Source organism: Pyrus communis, chromosome 15 (assembly GCF_041283825.1).
Source record: "Pyrus communis isolate YQ-2024b chromosome 15, ASM4128382v1, whole genome shotgun sequence".
NCBI classification, from domain to species: domain Eukaryota; kingdom Viridiplantae; phylum Streptophyta; class Magnoliopsida; order Rosales; family Rosaceae; genus Pyrus; species Pyrus communis.
The window spans coordinates 36232851-36259078 of record NC_142579.1 but is presented as its reverse complement, the minus strand read 5'-3'; the positions used below and the strand labels follow the sequence as shown (position 1 = coordinate 36259078).

The window sequence follows — 26228 nt, the reverse complement described above, 5'->3', positions numbered from 1 at the left end:
CTACTAATAAGTAATAATGTAACATTTCAAAAAACTTGTACATGTATCATTCGCAAAGAGATCTTCACGACGATGTTGGCCACCGTTTCTCTCGAGCAGATTTTTGCCTTGAATTCTAAACTCGGTGTTTTGAAAGGCCTATGATCCGTGAAGTCCAGCGGAGTTAGTTTCTACTATTTTGTTCGCTTGGAATAGATTCTGAGTTCAAATCTTGTAAGCGAAGTTTCTTTCGTTGTAGCAGAGACGATAATATTCCAAAGATGGCTATACTTTCCACATGGAAATTAGAATATAGATAGAAGGTATGTAAAACATAATCCATTCATTCAACTCTGAATCATACGAACACCAAAGAAAAACGACTCGCGCGAATAACAAAAATACAGTTGGTCTATATGGCATGCATGCATATGCCATCAGTTGTAAGAATAGATGATTCTGTAAAACTGATCAACGACATATTCTACGGAAATATTAGTAAAGAGTAGCGCCTCTAAGGGGCGAGCCTAAGTGGATCACGAGGAAACAGAGAAGTTTTGCGGATGTTGTTCAAACCACAAAAAAGCATGACAACACGCTCCAGCCCTACTCCAAATCCACCGTGGGGAGGTGCACCGTATCTGCAAGAATCATCATAAGCGTAGTCAGGTAGAACCGAGAAGGCAATTTTTTGTAAAGAGATTCTAGGGTTCAACTTCAATGCTAAGGGAGTTTTAGCTGTAAGATTCAATTTCTACAACCGTTAGATTGTCTATATTCAATCTCAACCATTCGCTCTGTTTTAGCTGTTATATTCTTCATTTTCAATCTCAACTTTTCAAATAAATAATAACAATAACACGGGGAGAAAAAGGTAAGGATACCTGAAAGCGTCAATATATGTTTGTATTGTCTTTACATCAATTCCACACGCCTGTGCACGCTCAGTCAAAAAATCTGGAACATGGACACGCTGTGCTCCAGAAATTATCTCCTCGCCTAAGGGATAAAGAATGTATATTTAGATTCACATAAAGTTAATGATTGGAGTATTTTCACTCCAAAGGGCTGAATGTATAATGTTGTCCCCTAGAATAAAGAGAATAACTAGCACATATGAAAACGCTGTCTAACATATCAACAAATAAATGAGAGCTATGGCATACTTTTAAATTTCCTTTTCGCTATGTCGATCCAATTTGCATATATACATTTCTAATTAACTAAAGTTATACAGCTGTGTTAAACATAGTCTTGGTCATTTGAACATACAAAAGTCTTCTTGATCCTATTAATCCTTTTTTCTTTTTTTTGAGATGAGATCCTATTAATCCAGTTACTTATTAATTATTAACATCTGAAGTCCTGAGATTTAAAACAAAACTAAAACTAGCAAAATGATTTAGGTCATAAATACAACAATAATATTGATAGAAACAATGATGGTGTACCTCGAATAAAAACGTCAAACGAATTACTGTAAGCAGGATTGTCGTGGCAAGGCATTGTGTAGAATGGCCTAACAGCCAAAGGATAGCGGTGCAGTATGTAGAACTCGGTGCCATACCTGTAATCAAGTAAAAAATCAGTTCAAACATTTATGATGACAACAGAACTTCAACAAAATGAGAACAAACTAAAAATTATCCTTATTATAAGCTGACATTGAACAAGCAAGATAAATTACTTCTCCAGAACTAGTAGGCCCAATTTTCTCTCATTCTCGGTGTTTAAGTCCCCATAAGGATCCACTTCAACCCCAGATTCCTGTGGAAAACATGAAACTTACAATAAAAAGAAGAAATTTATTTAATTGAAAGCATGCCATGCATGATTCAACTTCAAGATTTTCACTAATGCTGGCTCTGACCATGTGTTGCATGAGAAACTCTACCAAAGTCCACAATCATGCATTACTATTTGTTACTCAACGCAGTGGCTAAACAAGAACAAGTGGAAATACCTTAAGCATTTGAACACCTTCTTCAAACGTTAAACACAGAGTCTCTGGCAAATACTGCAAAATTAAGAAATGACAATAATCAGAATCCAAAAACTCTCTGTCTGTGGCAACATTTTTTCTATAATTCAGAATATAGAGATATTAGAAGCAATGTTTAGGTGATGTGTCATTGACCATTAAACACCCAACATATCACAATCTAAAAATTAAGACAACAAAAAATAAATAAGAAGTGAGACCTTTAGCGGTTGGAATGGATACTGCCTCGCTACAGCTTCAAGCTCTTTTGCACAGTTCTTGTTCAAGGAGTCGAACATCGCAACAAACAAGCGACCAACAACATCCATGACCTGAACAAACAAGCATATAATTGCACCATAAGTTAACATCCATTGTCATATAGGGCGATAAAGGTAAACAAATGCCTCAAAAATTACTAATTCTACCTCAAAGTAGTGCCTCTTGATCTCCATCTCAACATCAAGGCCAGTGAACTCACACAAATGCCTATGGGTAAAGGAGTCCTCAGCTCTAAAGACAGGACCAATCTCAAAAATACGGCCGAAGTCACCACAGATAGCCATCTGTTTGTGAAGCTGAGGTGACTGGGCAAGGCAGGCATCTTGACCCTTGTAGTTGAGTCTAAAAACAGCAGCTCCACCTTCACTTGAACCAGCAATCAGCTTTGGCGAGTGGATTTCAAAAAAGCCTTCAGATATCAAGAACTGCCTAAAGATCTACACAACAATGCAACCGACATACAGAACTAAACTCTTAACGATTTTCTCTAGCTTTAAAAAGATAAATAGCTGCAAATGGTGGAAAGACTACATACATTGCCAACTTGACTCTGAATGCGGAATATCCCCTGATTCGCAGGTGTTCGCAAATCAAGAACTCGGTTATTCAAGCGGGTATCCTGATTAACTCGAACGAGTGTTTCTCCCGCCTATAAACCCATCATACCACCCAATGAATATACACATACTAAGAGAGAAAGTCCCATAAAGCTTAACAAAACTTCAATAATCCAATTCAAAATAAAACATCTAAATGTACCTGCAAAGCCTTTTCGATTTCGGCATCACTCCTAGCAGCATCCTCAATGTTAATAGGTAAAACAGCAGCCTTACTCACACAATACAACTTCCTCACTTGAACCTCCACCTATTTAAAACCAAAATCTCAATTATAATCACTTCTTAATTACTCGGTTCGTTCAAATTTTAAGTAAGCACAAGACAATCAAAATTAAAATAGAAATCGTGAGAATTACAAAACCTGCTGCGTGGTGCCTTTAATCTCGACACTAGGAACAGACACGACGCCTTCAATATCGATAATCGACTCTCTACTCAACCCAGCGATGTACTTCACCATCTGGCGGCTCACGGTGTCAGGCTGCACCGTCGCCACGCACTGCACCGTAAACCCCCTTTCTCTGACGACAACAAACGCCATATTCTTCCCGACGGCACGAATCGTCTGCGCCCGGCCACGTATCAGCACGGACCGGTTCTCCAACGCATTGGTTAGGCTTCCGACCTCGGTCCAGTGACTGACGTCCTCAGCCGTCTTCGATTGGAGCTCGATCAGGGGGACGTCGCCGTAGTTCGCAGCGAGAGGGTCCTGCTCGTCGACGGAGAGGGAACGAGCCGCGGCCGCTAGGGCTTCCTGCTCCTGGCGGCGGCGCAACTTCTCTTGCTTGGCGGCTTCTTTTTTAGCGGCTTTTTTGCTGACGGAGGCGGAGTCTTCGTTGGATGGCTCGGAGTCGGCGGGGGGTTGAGATTCCGGTGTCGACATTGGAATCGGATTCGGATTCGGAGCGTGGAAATTCAAAGAAGGAAAAGTTTGGAAGAAATCCAGAGGGCTTTGAGTGTGGAGTGGCTCTGAACCTGTCCGCCTGGGTACGGGTTTTTATAGTGGGAAGGGTGGTCTACTTTGGACCGTTGGATGATAGCTGGACGGTTGATGTTTGGGGAGGCACAAAAGGTATAAATAGAAAACGTAGATGGTGGTGTTCTCTTTTCAGATTGAAGTTTGTTTATTCTCTTACCATTATGTCAAATTGGAGCAATTTGTCAACTTCGTCAGAATTTTGTCAAAATGAGATATATTAAAAAGATCATTGCTACAATTGAGATCCCTTATCTCATCAAAACGTGTAGCTATAGTTATTTTCGTCAACTTCGTCATAGTTTTGTCAAAGTGAGTTATGTTGAAAGGATCATTACTACGATTAGTTTAAAGTTGAGGGACTGTTGCTCCAATTAAGTTAAAGTTGAGGAATTATTTCTCCAGTTGAATTAAAGTTAAGGGAACAATGGTAATAGATTTTTAGCCGATGGACCATAGTTGCACGTTTTGATGAGTTAAGAGACCAATAATAACGGATTTTTAGTTAATGGATCATTGCTCTAATTGAATTAAAATTAAATGATCATTACTACAATTTACTAAAAAAAAAAAAAAAAAAAAAGCTAATCAGATTATCTCAAACTGATCTCCTTTACCTCATTTTTTTCCCCTAATATTTTAATAATGTTGACACAACAATTGTGCCAACAAATATAAAATGTCAAGAATTAACGTAGAGTCTTACTCTTGTAAATCCATGTCACCGACTCAACTTTTGAAAACTCTTACCTTATAAGAAAAAAAAAATCTAATTCTAATTAATTGCATGTTTAACTACGTGTCACTAAGCCAACCATAAGAACTCTTAATTACTTCTTAAAAAAAGTTATAATTATAATTATTTTGATTGCACTCTCATCGAATAAATGACAACTACAAGCCACAGTTGTTGATTCTGTTTTCTATTGGATAAGCATATGCACTGTTTCAATGGTTTATGTGCTTTATGGACACTGAAGAATCCAGCAGCCCCACAAATAACAGCAAAATGGATGATCAAGGTAATTTTTATTGTCACTTATTGGATGATCATGTTAATATGATAGCACTCATAACTCATTACATGTTTTAACTGGTTTAGGAAGTTTAGAGTCTTCAGATATTCATCTAAAAAGATTTTGGGGTTGAAATGGAAAAATATGACGATGACGTATAAGATTGTTTTGATTTTGTTTTATCGAGTATATCCATATTTTAAGGGGAGGAAGAATTCGACAAAGCCACACAATATGCAAACTTAATTTGGTATTGAATTCGTTGTTCACGAGATTCGAACCTAAAATATCTCACTTCTAAGTGAAAAAGAATACCACAAGACCATAGTACTGAGTGGTATAAGACTGTTCTGTTGACAATGAAGTATAATCATACAACTAAAAGCATTTCCAAATGAGATGTTAAAAAGTATACATCACCAATAACAGTAAAAAAGATAACACTAATGTTTTTCAACCGATGTCAATTTATATATGGCATGACATGAAATGCAGCAAAGGGTAGCGGTCAAATTTGAGGATGAAACTTTAACACTATGTTTGAATGAAGAGATTTAAGATTACAACGGAATTTTAAAATGACGGAAATTGAAATGACATAATTTTATTTTCTATAATTTGTGAATTTTTTTGTTTGGTTAACCTAAAAGAACAATGGAATTGAATATGGAATTTGTTATTTTTAAACTCTCAATCATATAAATTGAGAAATGACACCTATTTCCATGCAGAAATTCTAAATTTATATGTTTATGAATTCAAATAAGGGAATTAATGCATGTCAATTTATAAATTCTCAATTTTATCTAAATTCCAAGTTTATTTTCCTTATCCAAACATAGTGTAAAAGATGTCAAAGTGTCATATTGACTATTAATCATTAAATTTATATTTAAATTTTAGGAAGATGGTCTAACAATTTAAACTAGTAAATTTGTAAAAAAAATTTAAAAAATTTCACTAACATAACAGCACAAAACTGTCCGGCTGGCAATTTGTCCCGCTCATACCTCTGACGTCGCTTTTCCGTCATTCTGCCGATCTACTTTCCCGAGAACCAAACATAAACTTCCGTATGCAGGTAGATCGTTCTCCACACGCAATATAAAAACGCCCCTCTCCCTCCAGTCCACTTCATCCAATCCAAAAAACCCAGCATTTTCCCGATAAATAAACACTCCAACAAGCCAGGATACACCGGATTGAAATCCAGAAACCCCCAGGGCTAGGGATTATTTTATCCGCTCTATGCTGCAATGGACAAGGAAACCGAAATCCTCTCCCGCCTGGCCGCGAACCACCTCTATCTCGCCCAATTCGAGCCGCTCCGGGCGGTTCTCATCGCCCTCCGAGCCCGTAACCCCGAGCTCGCTCTCGCCGTGCTCCAGACCATCGTCGCGCAGTCTGGGCGGTTCGAGAACGTTCTCTGGTCGCAATCCTGTCCGTCGCCGGCTCTCCTCACTTACTTGTCGACCGTCGAGCTCTTGCAATTCGATAATGCGTCGTCGGCGTGGAGCTTCGATCCCGAAACGCTGCGGTTGCGGGCCGAGTTCTTGTTGTTAGTCCAGCAACTGATCGACCGAGTATCGGAGAGTTTGCGGAAGGATTTCGATTTGGAGGGCATAGAGAAAGAGAAGGAGAAGGAAGGTTTGGGCGAGAGCGAGAGTTTCGAAGAGCGCGCGGAGTTGTTGGAGAAGAGTGAGGATACTAGCAAGGATTTGAGAGATGGCAGTGGGGAATTAGATAGCTGTGTGAAAGTTTTGGATAGGGTGTTGGAATTGGGTGTCAAGAGGTTGAAGCCGGGTTCTGTGGCGGTAGAGTCTGCTGATGCTGATGGTGGGAGTGGAAATGAGGCGCCAAGCGTTGTACCGATTGAGGAAGGCGAATTGATGTGTTTGAGGAGTGTAGTTTGGGAGTACCGTGATGTTTTCGAGGCGTTGTGTTGGAATATACAGAGCCAAGTGAGGGGGTGGGAGGGAGATGATTCTTCGGGTTTAGCTCTAACGGTGAGGAGGGACGAAAATGCAGGGGAAACCTCCGAGGAGGATTTGAAAGTTCTTGGTTTGATACAGAGGAGTGTTCAGTTAGCTCACTTAGATGCTATGAAAGAGGGCATGAAGAATGGTGACGTCGATGGAGTGGTTTCGCGGATTCGTTTTCTTCAACTTGATTATGGAGTGGAGGAGAACAAGTATCGGTATGTCTATAAAATTTGAACGAATATTTGTTTGTACAACTTGTGAAGTGTTTTTATAGATTATGGTTTGTACTTATTTTAGTACCATAAATGTTATTCTTAGCACAATTGTTTCGTTAGCGAGTTTGAATTTAAATTTTCCTTAAAACAATTCGAAGAACACAACAATTTGAGGGTGAATTGTGTTAATAAGTTCTTGAATTTTCCAGTTGTTAGGCAAATATGAAGATTGACGGATATTTCAGAGTTTTTGCTATTTGTTTTGTTTGTCTTAAATGTGATAAGTTAGGAGGATTGTTCATTTTAAGAAATCTTTATAAATAATACTTTTAAGGTGCTTCATGAATTGTGTGCTATCTTAGGAGGGGTGGTTCTCAGATGGGGGAATAGGAGTATGATTTACTGCTCTCGGATGAATTTTGGGAATGAAATATCAGAAAGAGAAGTAGTTGTTATCGTTGATGAAGCAGGGCATCTGCTGCTTGAAATCCCAAATGCGGCCTTAGGATATATAATACTTACTTCCTTCTAAACATTTATTTGCATTTGTTGATGTTTCTTACAGCATGGTTCTGCAAGATCTTCTCAAGATGGTGTCATCAGGAAAGGAGGGATATGGAGATTCCTGGCGTGACATGCGAGAAAAGTTACTGGGGATTTATGGTGCCGCTCTTGCATCAAGTTGTGGACGTCTTGTTGAAATGATACAAGTAATGTTTTCAATTTTACTTGTAATCGTTTCTGCATGGTTAATTCTTTATTGGAATTTTTTTATATTAGGCCAGTAGTCTTGCAACTAATTTCTTGTTAGATGATTCGTTGAATGATTCTGGTTATTTTGTTATGCGATGGATATCATTATGTGGTTAAGCTGACTGGCCAGGATGCTTGGAAAGCTCCAATACTCAGTTGGAAAGGACTTTTTATTTATTTTTTAAAATTTGTCTGTGTGTGCAATGTAGAACTTGGAAAGCTTTTCTTTATTGAAGTTTGGTGCAAAGTATCTTTAAACCTAGATCAATTCATGTATATGTGTGTATACATTGGTTAATCCTGAAGTAGGTAGATCAGTTCAGCCAGTTTCATAAGGTCTGTAGGCTAGTTCAAATCTTATTATGATGGTTATTCTAATGTAAGAAGCTAATGCTGTATGATAAATGCAGTTTATATTTTCAAAATATATATCATGGTCAATAGCATTTTTTCCTATTAGAAATTAATTCATTGACCATAATTATGAGATGTATTTGAACATTACTAATCAAATACGTTATATTTTCTTTTATCATCCTTTGGGTGTCATTCAATATGTATTACTATTGCTTCTGAGCCATGCATGAGGTAATATTGACTTTATAGGTGGCTTCCTGCAGGTTCTTCAAGATGAGTTGCTCTCAGAAGAGATTGAGAAGTACAGATCTCTTGATAACAACCAGATTCCACCACCTCTTGAACGTCTTCAAAGATATCTTGCTGGGTTGAATCCTGAGGCAGATGTTTCTGATCAAACTTGTACCTTCAACACTGTAGCCGGATTTTGCATGAGAGACATGTACCATTATGCCCGTGTTTCTGGTTTACATGTCCTTGAATGTGTCATGGATACTGCTTTGTCTGCTGTGAAGAGGGAGCAGCTTCAAGAAGCTAGCAATGTATGTGCCCGGTTTTATGTTTAAATTCAATATGTGAGTATGAAATGATATTATCATTATTTTGTGGGATCACTTATTTTTTGTTTGATATTGTATTGATACTATTTTGACTAGCCTTTCTTGTCCATCTGTGTGCAGATTCTTTTATTGTTTCCCCGACTTCAGCCCCTGGTAGCTGCCATGGGTTGGGATTCATTATCTGGCAAGACTGCAGCACGAAGGAAATTAATGCAACTGCTGTGGAGAAGCAAGTCACAGGTTTTACGCCTAGAAGAATCTTCTCTTTATAGTAATCAATCGGATGAGGTACTTGCCCCTAAAGTCTTTCTTGTATGATATTTTTTCTGGCATGATATCAATTTTAACAAAGGAAAAATGTGACTATATGTGGTATTCTTTGTCAGGTATCTTGTGTGGAATATCTCTGTGATTCTCTTTGTTATCGGCTTGATCTTGCCTCTTTTGTTGCCTGTGTCAATTCTGGAAAATCATGGAATTCAAAATCATCATTGATGTTGTCTGCTAAAGAACAACTAGCCTCCAGTAGTGAAGATGCTGAGAATGATCCTTTTGTCGAGAATTTCGTACTGGAAAGGCTTTCTGTTCAAAGTCCTCTTCGGGTAAGTCCTCAAAATAACTATGTTGTTATTTTTGAAAGGGAGGAAGGATGGACAACATGCCCATCGAAATCAGACCTACAATGATGACATATAAGAATCAGATTACGCTCAGCCCAGACTCTCACCAATCAACATGAATTACTCTAAACAGTAACTTATAATTTCTTTAGCAAAGACCCCCATGAAAAGCAAAAAATCTAATGTTATTCTACCCCACATTAAATCCACTACGTCCACCTTACCATGAGAAAGCCTTTGGTGATGATTTATGGAAACATCTACTCTGGCGTTTTTCTTAAACCATTTTTTTTTTTTTTGTACATATGCATAGACTTACGGTTATTTATTTTGGTGCATTATGTAATAACGCTGTCATACTGTGTCGCTAAGTACGTAACTTGTCACTTGCAGTTGATTTTCTCTGGATATAAAGTTATACTGTTGTCTTTTGTTCCCTGAACATGTTCTTTAGGTGCTTTAAAGATATAGTTAGCATTGTAATGGTACCATTTTTAATAGTTTTGAGTCCTCCAATGTTAGAATGTGATATGTGATGGGTTCATTCTCTGTAGGTATTGTTTGATGTTGTTCCAGGCATAAAGTTTCAGGAGGCCATTGAATTGATAAGCATGCAGCCAATTGCATCAACTTTAGAAGCCTGGAAGAGGTGAGCATTCTTGTATCATAGCTTATTGGGTGTCAATCTTTGTTATGCATGATTTAGTTTGTATCATGTATTACTAGACATACAAAGAAAGGGATGAAAACAAGTCATTTTGTGAATAGGAAGTGTGTCCAAAATTCCACTCATGCTAGTTCTGTGACTGCTTTTCTTTTCGAAGTTGTTGATCTGACATTCCGGCAGATATCAGTGCTGTTTATTGTTGAATGTGCACTTTCTTTCCCTTGCATATCACGATTGATGTTTTCACCTTTCTCTTAGGATTCAGGATATTGAACTCATGCACATGCGCTATGCTCTAGATTCAGCTGTTCTTGCAGTTGGCGTGATGGAAAGGAGTACTACTGGTGAAAGAGACGGTCTTTATCAAGTTGCATTTAGCCATCTGAAAGATCTGCAGAACCATTTGGAGGCGGTCACTGACATCCCTCGCAAGGTAATCTAATTTTTAGTGCGTTTTTCTTTAATCGTTTGTTTCTTATGTTATGCTTGAAAGTTGTTTATTGTTTTCTTTTTTCGCAAGGTAACATTTAACTTAATGTTCGTTTCATATGTTATGCTTGAAAGTTGTTTATTGTTTTCTTTTTTCGCAAGGTAACATTTCACTTAAACTTCCTTTTTTGTGATTGTAGAACTGTTTGTTTTCTCATGTTTATCTCGAAAGCTCAACTTGCGAGTCTATGCCACATGTTTCCTTGAGCAGATCTCTGCATGTCGTCTTTGAAACTTTGTGTAACTATGAAATAAAATTCATGGACAAATGCATAACTGTTGTTTATCCATCATGTTCTGATGCTAGAGAATTAGCTTGCCAAATGGATTGTCTTTGGTATTATGTTCAACTTCATTTTGAAATTTCATGTTTTTCTTTGAATCTAAATGCTCTTGATTTGTTTGGAATGCCATCAGTTTTCTTAGTTCACTGCTTTTATTTTCCATTTTTGTATGCTATTATTTTCTAATGGTTCTTTTCAATGGTGGTGTAGATCATGATGGCAAATGTAATAATTTCACTTTTACATATGGATGATCTTTCTCTCAATTTGGATCATTGTGCTTCACTGGGGAGCTCTTCTGCATCACACCACTATGCTTCAGAACAAACTGATGAAACATGTGAAGGGGGAAATGAATTGGTTATATCCTTTACTGGGAAACTACTATCAATATTAAATCACTGTCTTCCGTCAACTGTAGCTGAACTAGATAATGCTCTACGTGAAGGCATTAGTAGGGATGGAAGACAAGCATTGGAGTGGAGGGCATCAATTGCTAAACATTTCATTGAAGAGTGGGAATGGCGGCTGTCAATTTTGCAGCGTCTTCTTCCATTATCTGAACGTCAGTGGCGGTGGAAGGAGGCATTAACTGTATTACGTGCCGCACCATCTAAGCTACTTAACCTGTGAGTTCTATAATTTTTTTTTCTTATCTGTGGAACTTATGTAGTGTTCAATCTGTTCTTTAGTGTAAATTGATTTTGGATATTGGTTATAAATTACTGGTTTTCAAATGGTAGTTTATGACAACTATGAACTATGATGATCGCCCATTAAAAAAAAAAAAAAAACGATGACAGCATTAACCTTGTCCAAAAAACAAGATAGAAAGCAGTGATGATATTTTGAAGATCATAATACATCATCAGTTAAACTTAATATGAGATTTGTGGCAACAATTTTCCAAAGGTGAATTAATATTGCAGTTCTTTTATGTTGCAGGTGCATGCAGAGAGCAAAGTATGACATTGGCGAAGAAGCAGTGCATCGCTTTTCACTGTCTGCAGAAGATAAAGCTACTCTTGAATTAGCTGAGTGGGTGGATAGTGCTGTCAGAAGACAATCTGTATGATTCAAATCACATCTTGTAACTGCTTATTTTATGCTTGTCTGCTTTGACTATCTGTACTCGTTCCATGTAGACTTCTTTTGGCTTTGTTTTGCCTTGGGGTGCCTTCATCTGTAGTGTCTCATAAGATGGCCCATTTTCTAGGTAGAAGATGTAGTCTCTCGTGCTACTGATGGTGGGACTTCTACAATACAAGATCTGGATTTTTCTTCATTACGCTCCCAGTTAGGTCCCTTGGCTGCAGTAAGTGCTTAGACTACTAAGTCTCTACTCCCCACTATCTTCAGGGAGGTTGAGTATTTAATTAATGGGCTGATATTGTATATATTTCCTGTCAGATTCTTCTTTGTGTTGATGCTGCTGCTACTTCTGCTAGGTCTGCAAAGATGTCCCAGCAGCTTTTGGATCAGGCAATGCTCAAATAAACTTGGAACTTTAAGATCCTAACTGTGGCACAACCACACAAAAATTGATTCTTTGTCCTTATATATGCTTGTCTTAGATCATTTTGTGATTCTCAAATTGTCTACTTTCCAGAAGATGGGAAGTATTTACTTTAAAACATTGGACTTTTTAATGTTTTGACATTGAGTGGTCCAAATCACCTTGGTTCTGAAACTTTTGTGAGTAATTGATGTGAAGAGGATAATCTGAAGGTTTCAGCATCAATTTTTTTGCTTTTTCTTCCTCCCCTCCCCCCCAGTAGGCAGCAAATACTTTAATAACATTTGTGTTATCACGGTCTACATAGGCAAAGATCTTTGCATTGCCTTTTCTTCTGAAGTGTTAGTTGTAAGACTTCGTGTCATGTGTCAGAAATATTATGAGCTTGGAAGAAAGTAAAGTTTGCCTTGATTGGTATCATTGGATTGTTATTGGAAACCGTCTCTGGATGTATCCCAGAACATTCATCTTCCCCATATTTTCTTCTGTGTTCTTTTTGTCTTTTTGTTGGCTTTGGTATGAGGTGTTTTTGTTGTTAACAGACATATAGACTCCAGTAGTTTGGTTTTACAACAAGCTTCGATTTTTCATATATGCAGGCTCAAGTTATGCTGTCTGAGATATATCCAGGAGTTTCTCCAAAGATAGGCTCCATGTACTGGGATCAGATCCTTGAAGTGGCAGTTATATCTGTTTTAAAACGAATTCTGAAGCGTTTACATGAGTTCTTGGATCCGGTACAGATCTTTATATTCCTATGTAGGATAAAGAGTTCTTATTAAAAGATTGCACGGTCTTTTTATGAAGTTGTCGAACCAGGATATAAACAAATTAATTCCTCGCTATCTTATTGTTCTTCCATTCTTTAATTCTTGGTGATTACATTCTGTCCCGAGTAGCTGGCAGAATGATTACTGCATCAAAGAATTATATTTGAGATTACTTAATTATTTATCCTGGACACTTGATCTACTCATCCAGGATAATTCTCCAGCCCTTCAGGTCACTTTGTCTGGGGAGAACATCATTTCTTCACCAAAGGAATTCCAGAGACTAGGACAACGGGAGCGTGTTCTCGATATGCTACATCATATGATTGAGGATGCTCACAAGGGAAAGCGGCAGTTTCTCAGTGGTACATTTTTCTAGATTGTCCTTTTTGTTTTTAGTGTGGAGGGCTGGGGAAATATGTTTTATGGATGCTCTGCTTTGTATGGCTTCATCATGTCTTTAATTCACACAGGTAAGCTCCATAATCTTGCAAGAGCTATAGCTGATGAAGAAACAGAGCTAAATTCTTTTAAAGGAGAAGGCCCATCTGGTGACCCAAAGGTTCTTTATGATCTTGACAAAGATGGAGTTCTTGGACTTGGGCTAAGAGTTTCCAAACAGATACCATCAAATTCCGCAGTTGGAGAAACTACCGTGCAGCCTGTTGGCTATGATGTAAAGGACAATGGGAAGAGATTATTTGGTCCAATAAGTACCAAACCCATGACATATCTTTCACAATTTATTCTCCATATTGCTGCAATTGGAGACATAGTTGACGGAACGGATACAACTCACGACTTCAACTTTTTTTCACTCGTGTATGAGTGGCCCAAGGATGTAAGATTATTTGAAGTATCTGCAGCAAAGTGTGTGTACATTATATTATATATATTTGCTTTCTGATGTTCTCTTATTGATGGCATTTTGGAATTTGGTTAAAAAAATACTTTTGGAAGCACTTTAATATCAGGAACCTCATCAAATCATAGGTTTAATTTAAAAGGCTGTAGAATCACATATGTTGCAACTTCAGGTTCTATGGTACAGTGACTTTTAGGCATGTATATGATGGCAAGAAATGTGGAACTGATGAGTATTTGTACATAGAATTTATGCATTATTTATCAGTAATGTTGCACTTGCATGCAGTAAATGCATACTTGATGAGATAAAATGTTTAACCCTGTCCCCAATCTGCTGTTTGGTTGTCAAAAATGTTTTAAGGTTGCACCTTTAGCTTGATTTATCTGGAATGGTCTGCTATTTTGATCTAAGATCCTGTTTGGTTTTCCTTTTTCTTTGTTCGGTTTCTTCTTGTTGTGTTCCTGGTGGACTTCTTGTCCATACTGTTTTCTAATTTCCTTTCTTGAATAAAATTTTTCTCCCCTATAAAAAGAGAAGAAATGTGTACTTGATGAAAAGGAGAAATACAATACACTTGACAATTACATGAATTATTTTCCTGTCGCTAGTATTTGTACAAATTAATACACTTTTAGAACCTATTTAAATATGATACTCTCATTTCTTGAAAAACTGATAACATATGTAATAGATTTAATTTGTAGAAATTGCATGGTTTAGATGGATTGTTAGTGTATAGGCAAGAATGATATATGAAGGGATATTAGCATCTTTGTTTGACGCAGAACTTGCCAGTCTGTTTATTTTGTTTAGTTTGATACATATGAAATCCTTTTGTTGGATGTTTCTTGGTTCTTAATCATGTGTCTTAGATTTGAAAGCTAAAAGTTCTTACGTTAGTAGTTTGCATATTTCCTTTTATGATAGATTGTTGATATAATTATGTGTGGCTATTGTATTTTGCAGCTTTTAACTCGTCTTGTCTTTGAACGAGGCAGCACTGATGCAGCTGCTAAGGTAGCTGAGATCATGTGTGCAGATTTTGTCCATGAAGTAATTTCAGCATGTGTACCTCCAGTTTATCCCCCACGATCTGGTCATGGATGGGCCTGCATTCCGGTCTTTCCCACCTTCCCTAAAAGTGGCTCAGAAAATAAAGTATTATCCCCCTCTTTCAAAGATGCTAAGCCTAATAGTTACTGCCGGTCCTCATCCTTGCCCGGAATCCCTCTATACCCTCTTCAGTTAGATGTCATTAAACATTTGGTTAAGCTATCCCCAGTGAGGGCAGTCTTAGCATGTGTTTTTGGGAGTACAATTTTGTACAATGGCAGTGATTCTTCGATCTCAAGCTCCTTGGATGGTGGATCGCTGCAGGCACCTGATGTTGATCGGTTGTTTTATGAGTTTGCTCTTGATCAGTCGGAGAGGTTATATTCATGACTGTAAATCAATTTCTCTTTATGTATTTGCCTTATTGTTGCCTAGCTTTACTTGTTATTTTGACGTACAGGTTTCCAACTTTAAACCGATGGATACAAATGCAAACTAACCTTCATCGAGTTTCTGAGTTTGCTGTAACAATTAAGCAAACTGCTGATGGTGGCGAGGCTAGGGCTGAAGCAAGAGCTATCAAGAGATTACGCGAGCTTGACAGTGATACTGAGTCAGAAGCTGATGACATTGTTGGTAGCAGTAGTGTTTCAACAGCTTTACCAGACCTCAATGACCAAGGTGGTGCAGCTACTGAACCTTGGGATGACTCTTCAAAATCTGATGTTGCTGAGCTTGATACTTCAGTTTTCCTTTCTTTTGATTGGGAAAATGAAGAACCGTATGAGAAAGCTGTGCAGAGGTATTATAGTTCTTTACAAAGATAGGGAAATTATGAGAAACATTTGTTTAGTATGCTGGAAAGCATCTTTACTTTCTCTGAAGTTTCAATGCATAAATTATCTGGTTTTGGGGAGCATTAAACAGAAATTTTCCATTTTTCTTTGGAGGAAGGGGTTGGCAAGTCTATTTATCTTTTAATTGGTTTTGGGATAATATTGTCATCATGCTGACAAGGGAAGGTAACATTACCGTTTCTAGTCACTCATTGATGTCATTTAACAGATTGATAGAAGAAGGAAAACTCATGGATGCTCTTGCACTGTCTGATCGCTATCTACGTAATGGAGCTTCAGATCATTTACTTCAGCTAATCATTGAAAGTGGGGAAGAAACTCGGTCAGTCCCTGTACAATCTCACGGTAATGGAGGAAATAGCATATGGAGCAATAGTTGGCAGTATTGCCTGCGGTTGAAAGATAAACAAGTGGCTGCTAGACTTGCTCTCAAGTATGTAATGTCATGGGTGTATAATTTACCTTGTGAATGTTAGCTCAAACGAATTATACTAGTATCTGTCTATCGTACCCATCATCTTTGATCAGATTTGTTGCATTTGCGGAGCAGTTTTTGTTCCAGTAATGAAAATGTTCCTATTTGATATTTCAACTTATATAAGTGGTTCTTGTTTCTCATAAAAAAACACTTATACATGTGGCCTTTTTTAATTTCAAATATTGCGGGAATGTATGGATCTATTTTTGGTCCTTGAAAATGTCTTGTTCCTGTAAGTTGGGACTTGGGAGTAATTCTGCTCTCATCGTCTCCGAGTCTCATAGTATTGTTAGCTTTCCCTGGCATCACATGTTGTTAATCAGCCAAATCCTTCTCGTATGTTTATAGTCCAATTAACTGAGGGGTGTGGTTAATGGTGTTACACATGCACTAATGATTATATGAGAATCATTATATTCTTATTTCCATAGAATTTCTCATAGTCTTACAAATTTTGTTCCAGGTATATGCATAGATGGGAACTGGATGCTGCTTTGGATGTTCTCACAATGTGCAGCTGCCACCTACCTCAAAGTGATTCCATTAGGAAGGAGGTAGTGCTTCAATATTTGATAAATTGCATATATTCTATTAATGCTAAATTGATGTCTTGGTTACGTGAAGCTTGATAAAGGTTTTACATGTTGCATTATTTTACTTGGTGAACTGTATCTTTTTGTTGTTGATGTAATTCTTTTGGATGCTTAGGTCATGCATATGAGAGAAGCTCTGCAGAGGTACAGCCACATTCTAAGTGCAGATGAGCACTTTAGCAGCTGGCAAGAGGTAATAATTCTGGTCTCTATGGACTAAAATGAAAAGTAAATATGATAGGAATATTACAAGATAGCTCTTCTAGTTTATTTATTTATTATGGTAGCATGCATGTCACATTAAGTAGGGTTTCATTCTCTTCTTTTGTCCTTCTTGGTTCAATATCAGGTTGAAGCAGAGTGTAAGGAAGATCCTGAGGGCTTGGCACTCAGATTAGCTGGAAAAGGAGCTGTTTCCGCTGCTTTAGAAGTGGCTGAAAGTGCAGGATTATCCATAGATTTGCGGAGAGAATTGCAGGGCCGGCAGCTTGTGAAACTTTTGACTGCAGATCCTCTCAGTGGTGGAGGTCCAGCAGAAGCTTCGCGGTTTCTATCTTCTCTACGTGAATCAGATGATGCTCTACCAGTTGCCATGGGTGCAATGCAGCTTTTACCTGATTTACGGTCAAAGCAGCTTCTTGTAATTATCTAATTTTCTCATGGAAATTTCTTTGATCTAATAAAGAATACTATTTGTGTGGTATACATTCATATACTCTTGGTTGAATTAAAATGTTTATTTTGTTTATTTATTTTTACTTTTGTAAAGGTTCATTTCTTCCTGAAGCGAAGAGAAGGAAATCTTTCAGATGTTGAAGTTTCTCGGCTTAACTCATGGGCTTTAGGTCTTCGTGTTCTGGCTGCCTTGCCATTGCCATGGCAGCAAAGATGTTCTTCCTTGCATGAGCACCCTCACCTGATACTTGAGGTTCTTCTGATGAGGAAACAGCTACAGTCAGCTGCTTTGGTTAGATATCACTTCTTAAATGCCTTCAGTCACACACCAATACTTGACATATTCTGTGTTAAGACAGATTTGAATACCATATGATCATTTTCAACTACTAACTGCATAAAAGGCATACTAGTTGGATTGTGATCTATCTGTTTGTGGTTCTTTGATGCTATTGCTTTTTCACATTTTTTTCTGACAGATTCTCAAAGAATTTCCTTTGTTGAGAGACAATAATGTCATTATTGCCTATGCTGCTAAAGCTATTGCTATCAGTATTAGCTCTCCCCCGAGAGAATATCGAGTATCTGTTTCAGGGACAAGATCAAAGCAGAAAACAAGAACAGGTGCACCTGTGAGGTCTTCTTTCACGAGCAGTCTAAGTAACCTGCAAAAAGAGGCTCGCAGAGCTTTCTCTTGGGCTCCACGAAATACCGGAGACAAGGCCGCCCCAAAAGATGTTTACCGTAAAAGAAAGAGTTCAGGTTTGACACCATCAGAAAAAGTAGCTTGGGAGGCCATGGCTGGTATCCAAGAGGATCGTGCTTCAACATATTCTGTTGATGGGCAAGAACGTCTTCCTGCTATTTCCATTTCTGAAGAATGGATGCTAACTGGTGATGCAACGAAGGATGAAGCTGTTCGTGCATCCCACCGTTACGAAAGTGCCCCTGACATTACTCTTTTCAAGGTATGCTAGTGAAATGAGTTTGTACATTTTGGTTTTTTGATGCAGGAGCGTCTACAAGGCATCATTTTTTTTTTATAAACACCCCTAGATGCATGATAAAGATAGGAAAACTAAATATGTTCCAACTTCCATTTAAAGCTAAATATGTTTCATGCTGCCATTGTAAAATTTTCATACTGCTATTTGTCCATTTCATATGTAGAAGTAGAATATATGGGAGCATCCATGGCTTATATTAAATCGTTGTGCAAACTTCTGTGGAATTCTAATTGCATCAGTCCACCTACACTTACTCGTATACTTTCCCTGTATGAAGTTTTTTTGGCGTGGTTTGTAAAATTTTTATTTTTATAATTAGTTAAAGTAGTGGTTTCTTCAGCTTGCAATGGTCTTGTTTGGGCATGCTGCTACTGCTGGCTGACAGTTTGGGTTTTCTGTTTGCAGGCACTGGTTTCTCTATGTTCTGATGATTCTGTCTCTGCAAAAAGTGCATTGGATTTGTGTGTTAAACAGATGAAGAATGTGCTGAGCTCCCAACAATTGCCTGAGAATGCATCTATGGAAATAATTGGTCGAGCATATCATGCCACAGAGACGCTTGTACAGGTAATACTTCCAGAAAGCATTTACAACATGGTTAAAATTCCATAATGAACAAAGGAAGAGCATTCATCTTTACCTTGTAAAGGCAGGGTTATGGTTTTGTTATGCAATCATCTTTATGTGCATTTTAGTTTGTGATGCGGATTGCAATATTAGTTCTCATGGCATGCTTTTGCAGGGGCTACTTTACTCTAAATCCCTGCTGAGAAAGATTGTGGGTGGTAATGATTTGTCAAGTAATTCTGAAAGAAGTAGGGACATTGATGACGCATCCTCTGATGCTGGTAGCTCTAGTGTGGGCAGTCAGTCCACAGATGAGTTATCTGAAGTGTTGTCGCAGGCAGACATTTGGCTAGGACGCGCTGAGCTGCTCCAAAGCCTTCTGGGATCTGGAATAGCTGCTTCTCTAGATGATATTGCCGATAAAGAGTCATCTGCCCATCTCCGTGATAGGCTGATTGTAGATGAACGGTACAGCATGGCTGTATATACATGCAAAAAGTGCAAGGTAAGTGTCATAGATGAACTTTGTAGTTAAAGTCTGCTGCTTTTTTTAATTGTATGTTTTTTCTTTGGAATGATTATTGGAAGCTTGTTATGCTTATGGATATGTGGGACTTCTGTCAGATTGATGTTGTCCCTGTTTGGAATGCATGGGGACATGCTTTGATTCGGATGGAGCACTATGCCCAAGCTCGTGTCAAGTTCAAGTATGTTTAGTTTAGATTTGGCATTGAAAGGCTATGGAGCCTTTTCCTTCAATAAAAATGTGTTGTCCCCCTTTCTACTCTCGCTTTCCCCTCTCTTCCCCCCACCTCTTCATGTTGTATCTCTATGTCCATGTTTATCCCTGCTGAGGTACGTATGGTACAGGTGTTTATTAATGTTATATCCCCACCTTCTGATTTTTAGGCAAGCTCTCCAACTGTACAAAGCTGATCCTGCTCCTGTCATTCTTGAGATCATCAATACAATCGAAGGAGGTCCGCCTGTTGATGTTTCAGCTGTTCGTTCCATGTAAGATGCCATACAGCTTTGAAATAAAAAAATTTATGTTTGTCTTGTGTCAAATATTTTGTAGATTGCTGTGTGATCTAGAGTTTGAGACAATTTTTGTCCAAGTTCTAAGCCAGGAGTTTGAAAGCTCTTTCTATTTTCTAATGGGAATTTTTAAGCTTGCGAACTGTATACTTCTATTTTCTTCAACTGTAAAATCGTTTATCATTTATACGAGGAACAGAGACCAATGGGCTTTTAGAAATTTTCTTTCAATAAACAGGAAGCTTGATAATAAGCATGATGATCCATGGTAATTTTATGTTTCTGTATAAACTTGAGTTAGAAGAAACTCAACTCCATTCATAGTGTCAACAAAACTGACAGTAATAGGGAACCACTTCTTTTCTCAGCGTTGAGCTTGTTTGCCAATATGAAGAAAAATTAGCTGTTTGTTAAATTTGAGATGAGTTATCTTGGTACCCATTTGGGTTTTTTTATCAATGTTGAAGAACAATTGAGATTGTCCATTTCCGTAATGGTTATACCGTGATGAAACCTCGTGCTATTCAGTGCATGATATATGACATAGATACATTATGATTTACATCTCTTATTGTGCCCTGGGCTGGAATGAGAGGCACTGTAGTGTTGCTGATGTATCAGGTCGTGGTTATGTTAATTGAGTTTATTCTAAACATGACAGTCTGGCATTTCAAAACACTTTTGCTCATGTATCATGCACCTTTAGTCTATTATGTGCACTGGAATTTTAGATTCTGAATCCATAATATGTGCTTATGTAATGAACACACACTTTTCTGAAGCTGTCATTGTGTATAAACTGAAAATGCAACTTATACTGCAGGTATGAACATTTGGCTAAAAGTGCACCGACAATCTTGGACGATTCTCTTTCTGCTGATGCATATCTCAACGTATTGTACATGCCTTCGACATTTCCTCGATCAGAGCGATCCAGGCGTTCTCATGAATCTGCGAATAGTAATTCCACTCATATTTCAGACTTTGAAGATGGACCTCGCAGCAACCTAGACAGCATACGATATGTTGAGTGTGTCAACTATTTACAAGAAGTAAGTTTCACCTTCCGTCTATGCTCAAGCTAGCATTGACCTAGTATCTCAATTTACAGATTTTGAATGACAAGGAACTGAATTTATAAACTGTGCATGTCGATTTTTTTTATGCTCGCATACATCTAGAGTACAAGTTAAGGATGTTATTCTCGCTACTTCCCCTTCCTGTTATGTTCCCATATTTATACTTTTATTTACAGTCAGGTTCTTGATAACTATTTTCAATCCTTTGCAGTATGCACGGCAGCATTTGCTCAATTTCATGTTTAGGCATGGTCATTATAATGATGCATGCATGCTGTTCTTTCCTCCAAATGCTGTTCCCCCACCTTCTCAGCCATCAACAGTGGGGGCAGCATCCTCATCTTCATCCCCTCAAAGACCAGACCCTTTGGGAACTGATTATGGGACCATTGATGATTTGTGTGATTTATGTGTTGGTTATGGCGCAATGGCTGTTTTAGAGGAAGTAATTTCAACAAGAATGTCATCTGAAAACCCGCAAGATGTAGCAGTAAGACAGTATACAGCTGCGGCCCTTTCCCGTATTTGCATCTACTGTGAAACTCACAGGCATTTCAATTATTTGTATAAGTTTCAGGTAAACGCTTCACTCAATGGGTTTCATGTGGAACTGAAATGAGGATTGTTAGAAAGCTGCACTTTTTTAATGTTCATCTTATTGTGCTTTTATTTTCTTTTAGTTGGATTCAGATATTTACTTCATCTTTCAGGTTATTAAGAAGGACCATGTTGCTGCTGGACTTTGCTGCATCCAATTGTTTATGAACTCATCTTTGCAAGAGGAAGCTATAAAACATTTGGAAAATGCCAAGGTATTCTTTCGCTTATTGCCCTTGGACCATCTTAATTATCAAACATTTTCCAAGATGGCTCCTATACATTTTGATGTATAATGGCATGGAATCTCAGCCCTATAGTTTGGGAATTAGGTTTAGGGTTTGCAGCAAAGCCGGGAGAATTTCAGCCCCATAGTTTCAAATTTATGAATTTGTAGTGGTTGTATGTCTTTCATGTCGTTCAAATTTTGGTGGTTGTAGATGCACTTTGATGAAGCGTTATCAGCACGATCCAAAGGTGGGGATTCTACTAAGCTTGTGACGAAGGGTGTTAGAGGAAAAAGTGCCTCTGAAAAGCTCACTGAAGAAGGACTTGTCAAGTTTTCGGCACGGGTATCGATTCAGGTAGTTGCATCGCTGAAGTCCTATATTCTTTTATGTTATTAATTTAAAGAAATTGTTGGAACTTGGAAGACTTATTATGATTTAAATGTGAAGATTTGAGGGCCACATACATGAACATTTGACCAAGACAGTGCGAAAATCCTTAAAAAAGTTCAAGAAACATCTTTTATCATTTATATTATCCTTGTGTATAGAGGAATTGGCTCTGCGGCTCTGCCTAAGTTATCTGATGTTAATCCCAAAAAAAAGCTATCAGATGTTAAATCCATGGTAATTTAATAGGCTATCTGTATGGACCAAATCAATAGCTGACATATTAATATGCTTCTATTTGGTGGAAAATGATATCAACTATCCGTTTAGTTCAATAAGCAGTTTCATTGGCATTAGTCTCTCATATTTCCTGTTGATTTATTATTATATGGCAGGTTGAAGTTGTGAGATCGTATAATGATGCGGATGGACCACATTGGAAACATTCACTTTTCGGAAATCCAAATGACCATGAAACATTCAGGTCCGAGTGGTTCTTATCAGTGCTGGGCTTAGTATGAGTGTCTTTAGTTTTTTATGATATTAAAGAAACCAATTACTTTACTGCCCGAAGCAATTTCTTTTGCCTTGTTTTTTCGTATATTTGTATTTCTTGTTCAAACAACAAGTGTGCATGACTAGAATTCAAAGTTATAAAAGGAAAAAAAATTTGCTACTGCTATTAGTTAAAGTCTATTCATGTTCGTGAGTTAAAGGAAAATGTTCAGTGGTGTGGTATCAGTACATTCCATGCATTCCTCTTTTAATTTGTCTTCCATGATGTGAATATGTCCCAGGGTTGACCACATTACTATTATAATTATATTGTGAATGAGGATATTTATAAGGACATTCCATAATTTTCTGGTTTATTTGATGAAAAAAAAAATGATTTTCTTTGTAAGGTACTCATTTCTTCGGTGGTTTTCTTACCATGCGTTATGCTGTTTATCTTTTTTCCTTGCCATTGTACATGTTACATGAGAAATATTTTGATATGATGGTGAGGAAATTCATGCCTTTTGCTCTTTTTGCAGGAGAAGGTGCAAAATAGCTGAATCTCTTGTGGAAAAGAATTTTGATTTGGCTTTCCAAGTGATTTATGAATTCAATCTTCCAGGTAGCCATCACATTATGATTTCATCTTCAAACCCTTTTTTTTCGCAGAATTTGGTTCTGGATTTAGTGCATGTTTTTATTTACATTCCATCCTCTCATAACTTTCAGCTGTGGATATATATGCTGGTGTTGCTGCATCACTCGCTGAGAGAAAAAAGGGTAGTCAACTGACAGAATTCTTTAGAAACATAAAAGGAACAATTGATGACGATGACTGGGACCAGGTAATGTGATTTACATCTCGCTCAATAACCTGATAAAGCACACAAAGTATCCCATTCTTTTTATTAAATTCACAACAAATGAAAAAAATGGTGAGAATTCATCATCCTCGCCATTCTTTCTAGCTTTTTACTAACAGAAGAGGAAAAATGCAAGGCTAAGTTAAATACCTCCAGTTTGTTATGATCTTGTTATGATCATTGACCGAATTATAATATACTGATGATCCTTTAAGATTATGAAGAGTCAATTTTAGCTGGTAACTTGTTTTCAGTTTAAGGTTTATATTTTGATACTATCGAACTGGAATTAGTTTTAGAACTGTTTTCTGTGTCTCCCCTTCCGCTTTCTGGAAATCTGAAACTTATTCTATTTCTTTCTTTGTGAATTTAGTAAATTTTTATGTATTTGTGGGCTCATGTAGGTCTTGGGAGCTGCAATTAATGTATATGCTAACAAACACAAAGAGCGCCCTGACCGTCTCATAGACATGTTGACCAGTAGCCACAGGTAGTGGTTTCATGCTGTTGGAAAATTGTTAAACTTTGATTAATTGAACTTTAGTACTAAGAAACTTGGTCTCTGCTTTTTTGTGTTTTTTATTTGGCTATGCAGGAAGGTTCTGGCTTGTGTGGTTTGTGGTCGTCTAAAAAGTGCATTCCAAATTGCTTCTCGTAGTGGAAGTGTAGCCGATGTCCAATATGTAGCTCATCAGGTTACCTTTCCTTCCTCAGAAACTCTCCCATACAACATAGTACTTTGAAGTACACGCATCAAAAAACAATCTATGGGAAAAGGACACTATTCCTGTTTACAGATAGATTACATAGCTTGGCCAACATATTACACATAATCGTGCCACTATGTAAAGTGTTCAAAATAATCTATAAAAATTTCATCTAGTTTATGCTTCTATGATTTTAGCGCTGTCAACACGCTGCTCAATGCTTTTATTTAATATCTTTTTGTTCCACACACCATATTCATATCTTTATTCTAACTTATTTGTAGGCATTACATGCGAATGCACTTCCTGTGCTGGATATGTGTAAACAATGGTTGGCCCAGTACATGTGATATGGTTGCTTGAGGAAATTACAGCCGGTGCAAGCAAATTACTGTTGGCCTTGTTTGTTTTGCTGCAACCTTGCTGCACCCAGATAGTTTGAAACAGATGGGGCCTGACCACGGCTAGGGGACCCAGTTGCTACTGGAATGGTGTGTTGCCGATAACTGGTGGTACATGAACTTTGAAGACAAGGCGCCGTTGGTGTTAGTTACTGCCATCATTTTTGTTTCGTATTGTCAAGACTTCCCGCTGCCATTGATGAAGCTGCTTTTGACTCATTGAGTTCGCTCTGTTATATTCAGAATGTTCTGAAACTCTGCCCGAGTTTTGGACCACACATACATAGAAAACGTCTCTCGAAAGGCCGGACAGAAATCGATAACAATTCTTCCAAGTACCGAGTAGACAACACGTTGCTCGTGTGCGGTATGAACGTGCCTTGTTACTGCATTTCTTTGCTTCGTCAATGATTTTTTGTTAGTGAATTTTAGCATTTAGACTTCAGAGCTTAGTTAATTTAGGAGTGCTTGCGGATGTGTATAGATGCGAGAGAGAGAGAGAGAGGCATTTCTTGTATATATTTGTATTTTTTGGGGGTAACGCATGTTTGTATTTTTCATTTCCTGTAAGAAAAACTGATTGATACAAGCATATTTGTGGTGCGGCGATTCAATCACTGGACCTCGAGTGCGGCGGCAAACATTTCTTTTTCTCTTTATACAAGGGGTGAACGATTTTAACAACTTGAGCTATAATCGCTTGGTAAGAATCTAATGGATTAATGCAACGGTTAGTTCTTGCATACAACCCGTATCACTGAATGAACGTAGCATAGTAGTTGGACCCTTATGAAACATCGTTAATTCATGTTGAGGAGGCAGTATCAAGAAAATCTTTTTATTGTGCATGGTCATTGCATTAGGCCTATTAATATTATCACCAACAACGAACGGTTAAAACTAGACGCTCGAAACTAATGTATAGCGGAGGTTGTAATGAGTGTTTGATTAAAAGTTAAAACTAGCTCAATTTGTTTGAGGTTGGTTCGTGTGCTTCAACGAGGGTGCAAAAGCAAGGGTCCTTCAAAAGGTTACAGAGACCCTAGTTGACCGGTACTTGATAATTTTAAAAACAATATTATAGGATACAAACACTTATAATGTTTGAAGATGTATTAAGTTCGAATGATTTTAATTGTTTTTTATTCATTAGTCTGTGAACTTTGACTGTTTGTTAAAGAAAAGTGAGTAATTTGAGGCTTTTGAGTAATGTTTCAATGAAGCAAGGGAAATTGTCAAGAGGCCTAGCGGCTTGGGCCTTGT

At 37.8% G+C, this 26228-nt stretch overlaps 2 protein-coding genes across 3 annotated transcripts; one reads left to right on the top strand and one right to left on the bottom strand.

The window, feature by feature from the left end:
- Window positions 1–303: 303 nt before the first annotated feature.
- Window positions 304–3958, bottom strand: LOC137733689 (aspartate--tRNA ligase 1, cytoplasmic). Its single transcript, XM_068472854.2, has 10 exons — window positions 3224–3958; window positions 3002–3109; window positions 2778–2891; window positions 2389–2679; window positions 2182–2292; window positions 1943–1996; window positions 1667–1746; window positions 1431–1546; window positions 864–978; window positions 304–620 (listed from the first exon to the last, which is right to left on the bottom strand). Exons 1-10 carry the CDS (start codon window positions 3743–3745, stop codon window positions 494–496), a joined length of 1638 nt encoding a protein of 545 aa, XP_068328955.1. The 5' UTR covers window positions 3746–3958; the 3' UTR covers window positions 304–493.
- A 1991-nt stretch (window positions 3959–5949) lies between these two features.
- Window positions 5950–25649, top strand: LOC137724532 (zinc finger FYVE domain protein). 2 transcript variants are annotated; one of them, XM_068463293.2, is made up of 36 exons: window positions 5950–7051; window positions 7617–7761; window positions 8425–8703; window positions 8842–9009; window positions 9108–9323; window positions 9896–9990; window positions 10267–10441; window positions 10992–11410; window positions 11727–11850; window positions 11998–12096; window positions 12192–12263; window positions 12897–13034; window positions 13279–13432; window positions 13541–13908; window positions 14902–15365; window positions 15449–15790; window positions 16054–16278; window positions 16787–16877; window positions 17032–17109; window positions 17266–17556; window positions 17686–17883; window positions 18071–18559; window positions 19004–19165; window positions 19341–19670; window positions 19790–19872; window positions 20075–20179; window positions 21027–21255; window positions 21494–21859; window positions 21993–22094; window positions 22320–22463; window positions 22892–22980; window positions 23534–23616; window positions 23724–23839; window positions 24262–24347; window positions 24453–24552; window positions 24849–25649. In XM_068463293.2, exons 1-36 carry the CDS (start codon window positions 6111–6113, stop codon window positions 24912–24914), a joined length of 7632 nt encoding a protein of 2543 aa, XP_068319394.1. In that variant the 5' UTR covers window positions 5950–6110; the 3' UTR covers window positions 24915–25649. The 2 variants fall into 2 exon arrangements, with proteins under 2 accessions (XP_068319394.1, XP_068319402.1); XM_068463301.2 differs by lacking the exons at window positions 5950–7051; window positions 7617–7761 and having other exon boundaries at window positions 8597–8736.
- The last annotated feature ends 579 nt before the right edge of the window (window positions 25650–26228 follow it).

Bases quoted from the DNA above. Each gene is read 5' to 3' on its own strand.
- LOC137733689 (XM_068472854.2), bottom strand. From the start codon at position 3,745: ATGTCGACACCGGAATCTCAACCCCCCGCCGACTCCGAGCCATCCAAC. The intron at 1,997-2,181 runs GTCTCACTTCTT...TTAATTTTGCAG, and splicing joins ATCCATTCCAACCGCTAAAG to TATTTGCCAGAGACTCTGTG. The intron at 979-1,430 runs GTACACCATCAT...TTTATCCCTTAG, and splicing joins GTTTGACGTTTTTATTCGAG to GCGAGGAGATAATTTCTGGA.
- LOC137724532 (XM_068463293.2), top strand. From the start codon at position 6,111: ATGGACAAGGAAACCGAAATCCTCTCCCGCCTGGCCGCGAACCACCTC. The intron at 21,860-21,992 runs GTAAACGCTTCA...TTCATCTTTCAG, and splicing joins ATTATTTGTATAAGTTTCAG to GTTATTAAGAAGGACCATGT. The intron at 23,840-24,261 runs GTAATGTGATTT...GGGCTCATGTAG, and splicing joins ATGACGATGACTGGGACCAG to GTCTTGGGAGCTGCAATTAA.